The 12,087-nt window shown below is 47.0% G+C and overlaps 1 protein-coding gene across 1 annotated transcript; it reads right to left on the bottom strand.

The window, feature by feature from the left end:
• Nucleotides 1–1,338: 1,338 nt before the first annotated feature.
• On the bottom strand, nucleotides 1,339–7,448 carry LOC308341712 (L-amino-acid oxidase-like; the record flags this gene model as incomplete). Its single annotated transcript, XM_080801710.1, has 7 exons — nucleotides 1,339–2,164; nucleotides 2,688–2,824; nucleotides 3,040–3,108; nucleotides 3,627–3,828; nucleotides 4,904–5,016; nucleotides 5,452–5,666; nucleotides 7,298–7,448. 7 exons carry the CDS (start codon nucleotides 7,446–7,448, stop codon nucleotides 1,339–1,341), a joined length of 1,713 nt encoding a protein of 570 aa, XP_080657836.1.
• Nucleotides 7,449–12,087: the final 4,639 nt, after the last annotated feature.

The raw sequence follows: 12,087 nt of genomic DNA, 5'->3' as shown, positions 1-12,087 counted from the left end.
ATAGCCCAAAATGCAGTAAGAAAATGTGAGTCAGCTTTCTTTATTCCCTTCCTTCCACGCAATATGCCAGTCTCAAGACATAACATTCCCTGCATCATTCTGGTCTTCAGAGTCTTCCAGGGTCACCCTGGTAGAAATACTCTCCAAGGAAAGGGGTTACCCTTTTACTTCTTCCTTTTGCATGATTGGGCCCAAATACCCAAGAAATTGGGATAAAAAATGAGCTGTGTTTGGGAACTGATTATTGGAGATGTGGGGACCCAGGTAGGGTTGGAGGTTTGATTCAACAGAATAACTTTGCTTATTCTTTGTATCTGGCATTCAGCACATTGCCCGACATATGGTAGATGCAAAATGAATATTTATTGAGAAGGTGAGGGAAATAGCATATATGTAGTGTTTATGGGGGAAAATTAATTGAAGCATACGTGATATGATCCCAGCACTTGGAGCTCTCAGTGTAGATGGGCAGATAATATGCCCTCGCAAAGTAATTATGTAACAACATAAGAAGATCTACAGTCCAAACATTTAGGACTCTAAGGAGGAAGGGTGGAGGTTTAAGAGAGAGAAAAAGATCCCTGGGGTTTGGGTGTGGCTGTTAAGAGAGGATTCGGGGAGGGGGAATAAGTTAGCTGGGTCTGGAAGGACAGGACTCTTCTGTTAAAGAAGAGCAGAGTGGAGTATGGAGAATGAGTTTTGTGTCCTCCCAGGGAGATGTGTAGGCTGGACAGGCAGAGGTGGGGAGGGGTGTCTGGTTAGTGATGGGGAGGTAAGAGTGGAGAAGAAAAGTCTATGGGCCAGGAGGTGTCTCTGGGAAGCCAAGATCCTACTCTTGCAAGCTCAAAAAGAACAGAGAAGAACCCTTAACTCTCCCATCCATCTAGACTCCATGTTGGGCCAAGATGTGAGGCCCCCAGCTCAGGCACCCAATGATGGGGTTTATGTGCACTATGGGTTTAACATTGCTGCGGTTTGGGGTTTGTCTATTCCTTTAGAAGCTTCTAGTTGTATATGACAGAAATTTGGGCATTATTGGAGTGTTTCTCTTTTGCTTGTAATCCAAGCTAACAGCTGATGCTAGTGTTTACCATCCTTGATTTGTTCCTTACCCTCCATATATGCTGACTCCGTTGCTTCCCTCCTCAAGGCCACTCATGGGAGAGAAGCAGGAAAGGGTGTGATTCTTTGTGGACTTGCCAGCCGATTCTTTGGCATTTTTGGATTCTTGCTTGTGGACCAGGGGGATGAATGGTGACCCCTCTCCTGGGTCTCTGCCTCCAGCTCCTACCTCCCAGCACTTTTCCTGCCAGGTTCCCTCGGGGATTTCTTTCTGGGTTAGACATGGTTCTGGGTGTTAGTGAAGGTCTTCTGCTCTTCCGTGGCCTCCTTATCCACAGCGGCCTGGATATTCCTGGCTGCCCGCAGGCCGGACTTGATGGCACTGTCTATCCAGCCATGAGGCGTGCAGGTGTGCTCGCCTGCAAAGTGGATGCGGCCCTCGGGCTTGAAGAGCTCCTGTGAATAGTCAATAAATTGGTAGGGTGTGAACTCAGCAAAGGCACCCAAGGTGAGGGGGTCCAGAGACCAGCGTTTGGCTGCAGAAGAGGGGCATATACGCCGCAGCTCGTCCTTGGGTATCTGGTGCACAGCTGCCAGGTCCTCCAGGACCACATCCACCATCTGCTCGTGTGTTATGGAGGTGAAGAAGAGGGAGTCATCTTCCACGGTGTAGGAGGCCAGCAGGATGCTCTTGCCATTGGGGAAGCTGTGGCTGGGGTAGTAGATGTAGCGCGAGGGCCGGTCGGTGATAGAGTACCCACCCCGGATGCCATCCCTCTCCCAGAAGGGCTCCTCACAGGTCAGGAGCACCTTGGTGGCACTGGTGTAATGCACCAAGCGGAGTGCTTCCCTCTTGTCTTGGGAGAGCGGTGGCTTAAAGGTAATGAGGCGTGTGGCCTTGGCTGAGGCCGTGATGATGACAAAGTCCGCAGTGAGGTGGTTCAGCACTGAGCCGGGCTTGCCCACCCGGTAGGAAACCCGGACCTTGGACCCATCCCTCACTACCGTTTCCACGCTGGAGCCCAGGCGGATGGTTCCAGGCTTCAGGGTAGCGCCGAGGGCTTTGGGGAGCTGGTCGAAGCCACCGGTGATCTCAGAAAAGCTGCAGGGGTGAGGGGGAGGGCAGATGGTGAGTGTAGGGGACCTGGGCCTAGAAGGAAACTAGCTTCCTGAAGCCCATGTTGGATGCTTCATATATGTCTCCTTAACTAGTCTCTGGGAGAGAGGGATCATTGTTTAATTCTATACTTGGGAAACTGATACCTTATGGAGAGGGACTTTCCCAGAATGGCATACATAGCCAAGACCCACAGCCCATGGATTCATCTACCATGCAGTCCTGGGTCCCAGAAGGAGCCCCACAGACCTGGGTGTGGATTCTGGCTCCAGCTTTCACCCATTATGTGAACTTGAGTAAATTATAGAACTCCTCTGAGCCTCAGCATCCTCGCCTGTAAAATAGGTCTGAATAATAGTACCAATCTTCCAGGTGATTCAATGGGACAGTTTTTGGAAAGTGTCATTGTGCCTGGCACATAGTGCCTATTCAGGAACCGTAGTTCCATTTCTTTGCTCTGAGGGTTAGAGGAGGGGCAGATTCCAGCCCTGGTCCCAGTTGGCCTTACTTGTTACTTTGGGAGAAGATGACGCTACTCCGCAGGGACTCTAGGAGGGACTTGTAGTATCCAGAATCCTCATTCATCACAGTCCCGATCATCTTTACTGCTCCTTTGCTCAGTTTTCCTTCCTTCACCAAGTAAGCCTGTGGGGAGGTGGAAGGTTCAGATGGGGGGCCCAGCACGTAGGAAGGGGCTTCAGCAGGGGTCTAAGGCAGGCGAGGGGCAGCATTGGACTCCAGGAAGGTGAAGTCTTTGGTGGTGGGACGAAAAGGTTCTGGTCATCAGGGGACAACCCCAGGGGGCTAGGCTGGGCACAGCCCCCTCTACCCCTCTCCTGGGATTTATATGCCTCACGTACCTTGGTGGAGTAAGAATCATAAAAGGACAGCAGTTGGCTGCAGTTGAAATTTTTCAAATTTTCTTTGAGCTGTGAAAGGGGAGAAAGGGGAAGCAGCTTAGACTGAAGCCATAGAACCAGTGGTAGGACTCCAGCATTCTCTGGATGTCCCTTTAAAGAGGGGGGGTGGACACGGAGATAGGGGATGGAAAGACCAGGGAAAGGATGCTTCCAAGATCTCCTAAATGTCCTTTTTTCCTCCCAAGTCTCCCCTTCATTGAAGGACATTTGGAGACTAAAATTTAAGGGGGAGACATTCACTATAATCCAAGAAGATTGATTCATTACCAAGGATTGGGTTATCTGGTGATTCCCTTTCCTTCTACGGTCACCATCAAGCAGTGAGCCATTGGACCAACAGTGATGGGGGAAAGGTGGCACAGGGCACTAGGACAGCATGGCAGCATTCTTAGGGGACATTAGAGGAGAGACCCATCACAAGAGTGCTGGATGGGACCAGGTCACTGGGTCTGTCCACTAACTTGCCAGGTGACCTTGGGCCAGAACTTGTTCTTTCCCAACCCTAGCAGGAGTGAGGCAGGAGGCACCTTGGCAATGGACTGGTGGAAGAGCTTAGTAGGGCTTTTGCCCTCCTCTGTTGGGCTCAAGGAATAGCCCAGGATCTCTGGGTGGTCCTGGACCTCCTTGCTGCGATGGCGTCGTCCGTTGATGAGGTACCAGGTGTTGCCATCATACTGTATGAACTTGTTCAGCTTCAGGCCAAGCTTCTTGATGTAGGTGAGAATCAGCCTGAAGCAGGAACAGGTATGACATGGCACCTCTCCCAGTGACACCTTGTTCCTGTTATCCTCACTATAGAAGCCATTTGCAGGGAAACCTGTTCCTTCATGTGCCAAGGGAGCTCAGTCTGTTTCCTCAACTCTAACCCTGCTTCCTCCTGTTGTGGTATTCATTCTCTTCCTTCTGTTTTTGCCCCAAGGAAAATTGCAAGGACAGAGTTTACCCATCCCCCAAGGAATGCCCTGTAAGAAATCCCCAAGTACAGGATTTAAGTAGAGACCAAAGCCTTTGGTTTCAGACAGTATTTGAAATCCCATCTTCCATTTTTAAGGAAGGTGAGGCCAGATCTAGTTTGGGTTGGTTCCTTTTGTTTTTGTTTTTGGTGGCATTTGGAGGCAAGTCTTGGGTTCAGTTTACACTTAAGGCAAAAAAGTAGTCCTGTCCCATGTAGTCAGGTACGTGGGACACTGGGCAAAGGACCTCTTTTGTCTTAGAAACTTCAGAACCAGGGGCTGGATTCTGTTCCAGGAGCCAGTTAGAGCGTAGGGGTCAAGCATATGTTTTTGGGCCAGTTGCCTCCTCGATTTTGAAGAGGAGCTCTGTCACTTTCTCCTAGGAGAACCTTGGGTGAGTCATTTAATATCTCTGAGCCTAGTTTCTTGATTTTTAACTGAGGAAGATAAGAAGATCAGATGAAATAATGCACCTGTGGCATTCAGCAGGGCACTTGGCACATACAGGTGCTCAAAAAATGCAGCTGATGGGATTATTAATTATTATTAGTTTGTAGCCTAATGGGGTATAATTGACAAAGTAAGAAGCTGTCCATATTCGAAGTACACAATTTGATGAACTAATGGTAACTATTATTATTAGTTTGGGACCTACCACTTCCTGAGCTCTGAGACTCAGTCTTCCCTGTCAAATGGGAGACCGGTGTTGGTCCCAACTTGCATGATTGAACCACAGGAGACAGTGGATCTGAGAAGCTCTGACACGGTGGCCGAGGGTCCCCTCACCTCCCCCCTTTCCACCACCTAATTCCTCTTGCTTGCCTTTTGCCCATTCCTTCCCTGGGACTTACCTGTGGGACTCTGGGATTCGCATGGGCCCCAGTTCATGGTACCAGCCCTCCTCCTTGTTCCTGATTGTGCTAACTCGACCCCCGATGCGGTTGCTGGTTTCCAGGATGGTTACCTGGGGTCCAAAGAACATGCTGTTGTTCCCAGCATCACGCTTTCCCTTCTCCCACCCGTACACCCATCTCCTTCTTGCCATAGGCTCTAGTCCGGAATTCCCAGCAGTGGGTTCCCTGAATGTGCAGGATAACCAGAAGGAGGCTGGGAAGGTCCTGAGTAATGTAAGTGGGGCAGAATGCTCTGTGGGGGTAGGGGACTGAGTGCCTCTTAAACTTTTCTTGTTAGTGTAACTCTTCTCCACTTTTGTTCCCATGAGAACATAAGTGAAATTAGGGTCAAGTCTCAGGAGTTGTAAGGAACGTAACGAAGGGCTAAGAGACCCAGCCAGTTATGAGCAGCCATCTAAGAATTGGCTGTATCTTCTCTTTTTCTTTTCCAACCCAAGAAAGCAAACCGGAGGCAAAAGATTGAAGCCCCTCCAAGATCTGCTCACCTGGTGGCCAGCATCCTGTAGAGCCTTGGCCGCCACTAGGCCTGACATGCCAGCTCCCACTACTACCACACGCTTGGGCAACGGGGAGGTGTGGAGCCCCTTCTGCGCTGTGACAAGGATGGACTCATATTCAGGGTCCTGAAAGCACTTGAACAGGTCCTCCAAGAAGCCAAGGCAGCTGGAAGTAGCCATCAGGAGCCCCAGGATCAGGATTCCTGTGGTAGAGAAGGGAATTGAGGGCTGCTTTTCTGGGACCCAGGCTCTGTGTCCTGCCCTACCCAGGATGAGCTTGCCTGTGTGAATGAGGGGGTGGTGGTGAGGTCAGGCAGTATCTGTCAAATGTGTGGTTGTAAACATGTGTATTTCTGGTTGTGTCTATGTGGTGGCAATTGTGTTGTGTGGGGTACAGATGTATGTGTGAGCCATGCTGGTGTTAGCTGTATGACGGTAGATGTGAATGCTGTGTTCATGTGTGTGCACGTGATTGGAAACTCATGAGTGTGTACAGGGTCATCTCTGACCGTGAATATGCCTGCTTCTGCTGGTGAGTGTGTGTGTGAGCCTGTCTGTGATGTAAGTTGCAGTAATTGTGAATTTGTGATTGTTGCCCTATAAGACTGTGTATTATCTGTGATTTCATGGAAGAAGGTGTGTCTGTGGCATGGTGCAGGCACCTGAGCAGATGTGTGGATGAATCTGTATGGGGCAGTGAGGTGGGTGTGTGTGGTCTGGGTCTGAAGAGTACGCATGACATGCGTGCATTTGCTGGAGTTTGAGAGGGAATGTGGTTGCTGGTGTTCTTGTGTGTGATTCTGTGAGTGTGTTTGAGTGTGAGGCTGGGTGGCAGAGCCAGAGGGTGTCTGTGTTCTTTGAGAATGTGTGCATTTGTAAGAGGATGGGTGTGTGGAAGCTGGAGTATGTGAAGCAAGCTTCTCTTTGGGGGGAATTGTGGCCAGTTTCTCAGTGGCATCACCAGTGCCCCATGGGATCTTGGCAGGCCCACTGCTCTTCTCCAGCCTCACGGTATTTTTTCCAAATCCCTCCAGCTTTCCTACTGTGCAGCCAAGACAGGAAACCATAGTTAATATGTAACGCGCAACAAGTCCAGAGTGACGTGGTTTTCGTCTCCACCATTAACTGCTCTGGTGCACAGAGAATTCACCTGGGAGTCTGCAACAAGAGCCTGTGTGGTTTCCTGGGTGTCATTTGCTCTGAAGGGGAACAGCCAGGAGTTGTGATGCACTGTACCCCCTTGCACTAGCCTTAGGATTTTTGAATGGGTCCCGGTCCATGCCGGACACAGGAGGCACACAGAAGGAAAGAGATCTTCAAGGGCCTCCCCTGAAGAGGGGCAGGAGACCCAGCGGGCTCCCAGTGCAGACCCTTCCAAATCCCAGGAGAGCCTTCTGCTGGGGTGACTTCTCGGAAAAGAAGAGAGGGTGACCACACACCATGGCAGAGATTCCCCAACCCTCACCCACTCTCCCCACCTTCCAGGCTTACTTCAACCTCCCAAATCTATTCTAACCTGACAAACTCTCCCATCTCCCTGAGCTACCACCATTCCTGTCTCAGGCCCCATTCTCCTTCCCCTTGAATGGGCCCAACCCCCAGACTCATTATCCAGACCTGTACCCATTCTCTTCACTCACTTTCAACACCTGGACCTATGTGCAACCCCTGATCTGGCCCTGTCCTGTCTCAGTCCGTACGGCTCCATGCCCAGACTCCTCCTCTGGCCCCTCTCCACCCCCTCCCTCCATCTAGTCCCTTGCCTTGTTTCAGCATCCAACACTTCAACCCTCAGGTGCCTCACTCTCAGACTTCAAGGGGGCACCACACTTACCCCTCATCTTGGTCATGGCCGTGCAGCTCCTACTGAGTCTGGGGCAGCTCTCCCTCTCCTTATGAAGAGCCAGCTCCACTCCAGGAGTGGCTGGCCGCGTCCCACCAGCCTGCCCCCAGGGCTGGGCCAAGCAGAGAAGCCCTGCCCTCATGGTGAAAAGACCAGGATGACTCAGCCCCATACCTGGCCTCATCTTCCTCCTGGACTGTCTTCCTTCTGAGGGAAAACCCCTTCTCCCAGATCAGTTCCCAGCCCCTGGGTACCAGTGGGGAGGTGGGGTTGTGGGAACCTTGGGCCATCCCAAACCTGCTGGAACAATCTCCCAGGAAATGAGTGAGGATTGGGACCAATGTGTCTGGGCTTCTTTGGAAGGCCAGTGTCTGGGATCCTCGCCCAGGTCAGAGCACCCGACTGCTCCTACCAGAGAATGTCTGGTCCTACTACTGTCCCACCGTGAACATTCTGTTCCACTGTACATCTGTCCAAGGTCGGGATGTTGGCCAGGAGCTCCCATGGAGGACCGCACCCTTCCTGCCTTTTCCAGGGTCTCCCCCAGCAGGCTGGGCAGACATCTCTGGCTGAGGAGTGTTTCGTTTTTCCCCCTCTTCCTCTAGATCTTCTGGGGCTTCTGTAGACGCAGGCAGGCTTTTCTGGCACTGGAATTCCTTCTCCTGGGGAATCAGGCCAGCTGGCTGTGGCACCAAGACTAGCTCTTTGTTCTTTCTGTATACGGTGCGAGTGGAGACAGTCTGGCTGGTGAGAGAAGTGGACAGGAATCACGCACCAATCTAGCAGCATGGAGCTGGGGAGGAGGGCAGGTAGGAGCACTCAGTATCAGGGATGCAGGATTCAGATCCTGGGAACCACGGGTGGCATGGGGGAAAGGACAGCAGCAATGGAGTCCAACAGAACTGGTTTCAAATCCTGTTTTAGTATATCAGTGCTGCGTGTCTTAGGGTATAAGGCTTGTATCTGTCTGAGCCTGGGTTTCTTTATCTGTAAAATGATGCTGTAACATTTTCTTTATAGGGTGCCTCAGGATTAAACAAGATAATGTTTGTGAAGAGCCTGGTGTAGCACCTTACACTCTATAGGCATTTAAACTGGCTTCCTTTTTCTTTTGTGGAGATAGGGTCTGGTTTGATACCAGATCACACACAATCATAATATCTGTCTTTTTTTTTTAAAGATTTTATTTATTCATTTGAAACACAGAGATCACAAGTAGGCAGAGAGGCAGGCAGAGAGAGAAAGGGGTAAGCAGGCTCCCTGCAGAGCAGGTAGCCCGATGCGGGGTTCAATCCCAAGACCCTGAGATCATGACCTGAGACGAAGGCAGAGGCCTTAACACACTGAGCCACCCAGGCGCCCTCATAATATCTTTCAAATGGAGGTTATTCCTTTACCACAAGGTGGCTGGAAGAACCAAAGAAAATAACACATGGAGGTTACAGTATGAACAGCTGGGTTTTAGGCACAGGTCAAAGACTCTCTCTCTGCTGTTTATTTTTTGTGGTAACTTTATTGAGATATAATTCACGCATCTTACATTTCTTCCATTGAAAGTGAGTAATTCAATCATTTTTAGTGTCTTTACAGAGTTGTGCTACTATCACCATGATCAATCTTTTTTCAAGATTTTATTTATTTATTAGAGAGAGAGAGAGCACAAGTAGGCAGAATAGCAGGGAGAGGGAGAAGCAGGCTCCCCACCATGATCAATTTTAAAACATTTTCAAGATTCCAAAAAGAACGATGGTGCTTGTTAACCATCACTGTCCATTCTCCTTGTCCTCCCAGCCCTAAGCAATTACTATTCTGCTTTCTGTCTTTATGGATTTGCCTGTTCTGGACATTTTCTACGAATGGCATCATACAATATGTAGTAATCTGTGACTGGCTCCTTTTGCTTGTGTAATGCATTCAAGATTTACCCATGTTGTAACATGCATCAGTACTTCATTCCTTTTTATGACCAAATAATATTCCACTTATGACTGAATAATATTTCATTTATACCATAAAGTTGTTCCATGTTTCAGTTGATGGCCATTTGGGTTTTTCCCACTTTTTGGCTGCTATAAACAATGCTGCCCTAAAATTCTTTTATAAGATTTTATGTGGACATAGAGTTTCTTTTCTCTTAAGTATGTATATTTGGAATGGAATTGCTGGGTTACATGTTAACTTTATGTTTAACCTTTTGAGGGATTACCAGACTGGTTTAAAAGAGGCTGCACCATTTTATTTTCCCACTAGTAGCAAATGAGAGCTCCACTTTCTCCCCATCTTTGACAACACCTGTTACTATCTGCTTTTGATTATAGCCATCCTAGTGGGTGTGGAGTGATATCTCATTGTATTTGATTTGTATTCCCTTCATGACTAATGATGTTAAACATCTTTTCATGTGCATAATGAAAATTTGTGTATTGTCTTTGGAGAAATGTGTATCCAGATCTTTTGCCTATTTTTACATCTGATTATTTGTCTCTCTATTATGGGGCAGTTCTTGATATACTCCAGATACAAGTCTCTTACTAGATATATGCACATGTATTTGTAAATATTTTCTCCCATTCTATCGGTTTTCACTTTCTTTCTTTCTTTTTTTGGAAAAGGGTTTTATTTATTTACTTGAGAGGGAGAGCAAGAGTGTGGACACAAGTGGGGGAAAAGAGACAAGCAGACTCTCCACTGAGCATACGGCCCAACATGGGGCTCGATCCTAGGACCCCGAGATCATGACTGGAGCTGAAGTTGGATGCTTAACCAACTGACCCATCCAGGTGCCCCAGGTTTTCACTTTCCTGATGATGTTTTTTTGAAGCATGGAATTTTAAAATTTTGATGAGACTCACGTTATCTATTTTTCCTTTTATTCCTTGTGCTTTGAATATCATACATAAAATCCTATTGCCAAATCCAGGGTTATGAAGATTTACCCTTATATTTCCTCCTAATGGCTTTTTATTTTTCAATTTTTAAATTAAAAAAAAGATTTCATTTATTTATTTGAGAGACTGAGTGAGAGAGTACAGGAGCAGGGTCAGAGGGATAGGGAGAAGCAGAGTCCCTCAGTGCCAGGCTTGATACTAGGACTCTGGGATCATGACCCAAGCTGAAGGCAGATGCTTAACCAACTGAGCCACCCAGGCACCCCTCTTAATGTTTTTTTTTTTTTTTTAAACTCTTATATTTTGGTCATCGGTCCATTTTGAATTGTTTTTGTATATGGGGTGAGGTAGGGGTCCAAGTTCATCCCTTTGCATGAGACTATCAGTTGTCCCAGCACCATTTGTTGGAAAGACTTGTCTTTCTCCTATTGAATGATTTTGGCATTCTTGTAGAAAAGCAGTTGAGCATGGACATGTGGTTTTATTTCTGGACTCTCCTACTGTCTTGATGAACATTCTATATAGTAAGTTTTTAAATTGGGAAGTGAGTCTTCCTACCTTATTTTTCTTTTTGAAAATTGTTTTGGTTATTCCAAGTCCCTTGAATTTCCATATGCGTGTTAGAATCAGCTTGTCAATTTCTATGAAGAAGTCAGCTGGGATTCTGATAGGGGTTGCATTGAATTTATAGATCAATTTGAGAAGTATTGCCATTTTAACAATATTATTTTCGATCCATAAATGCAGGGTGTTTTTCCATTTATTTAGATAGTATTTACTTACTCCAACAATGTTTTACAGTTTTCAGAGTATGATTTTTGTACTTTTGTTTTTAAAGATCTTTTTCTTATGAGGTGCAGTTCATACAACATAAAAGTAACTATTCTAAAGTGTACAATTCAGGGGCACATTAACTATTATTCATAACACATTCACAATATTGTACAACTGACACTTTTATCAAAAGTTCCAGGCATTTTCATCATCCCAAAGGATGACCTTGTACACATTAAGCAACCACTCCCCATTCCTCCATCCCTGCATTTCCTGACCACCAGCAGTTTTCTTTCTTTGTGGATTTATCTATTTTGGATATTTCATATAAATGGAATCATACTATATGTGACTTTTTGTGTTTGTCTTCTTTTACTTAACATAATGTTTTAGAGGTTCATCCAAATATAGCACGTATCTGTATGTATTTCCTTACTTTTAATAGCTGCACAATATTCTGTTGTATATGTATACCATATTGTGTTGATCCATTCATCGTTTGATGGACATTTAAGATGTTTCCACCATTTCACTATTGTGGATAGTGCTGCTATGTACATTTGTTTAACAATTATTTGAGCACTTATTTTCAGTTATTTTGGCTTTTCGAGCAGTTCCCTAGGGCTGCCATAACAGATTAGCGCCTGAGAAACTTACTCTGTCATGTTTATAGAAGCTACAAGTTCTCAATCACAGCTGTTGCCTGGGTCATGCTCTTTGGGCACTTCGCTTAGTGCTCTAGGGAAAGATTCTTTCTTGCCTCCCCCAGCTTTTGGTGACTCTAGGTGTTCTTATGTTTGGGGCTGCCTACCACCAGTCTCTGCCTTCACATGTTCTTCCTCTTTCATGTCTAAGTGTCTCAAATCTCCCTTTGCCTTCTCTTATAAGGACATCACTGGATTTAGGTCCCATCCTAAACCAGGATGATTTCCTCTCAAAAATCTTTAACTTAATTGCATCTGAACAGACCATTTTCCCAAATAAGGTCACATTTACAGGTTCCAAATGTTAAGACTTGAACATAGCTTTTGGGGGGCCACTCTTTAGCTCACTACAGTCTACCTTTTGCCCCCCCAAATTCATGTCTGTCTCACGTGCCAAACATATTTGGCCTCAAGT

This window comes from Martes martes (genome assembly GCF_963455335.1).
Source record: "Martes martes genome assembly, chromosome: 4".
In the NCBI taxonomy this organism is placed as follows: Eukaryota; Metazoa; Chordata; class Mammalia; order Carnivora; family Mustelidae; genus Martes; species Martes martes.
Note: the sequence above shows the minus strand (reverse complement) of the source record. Positions and strands in the feature narration are given on the sequence as shown.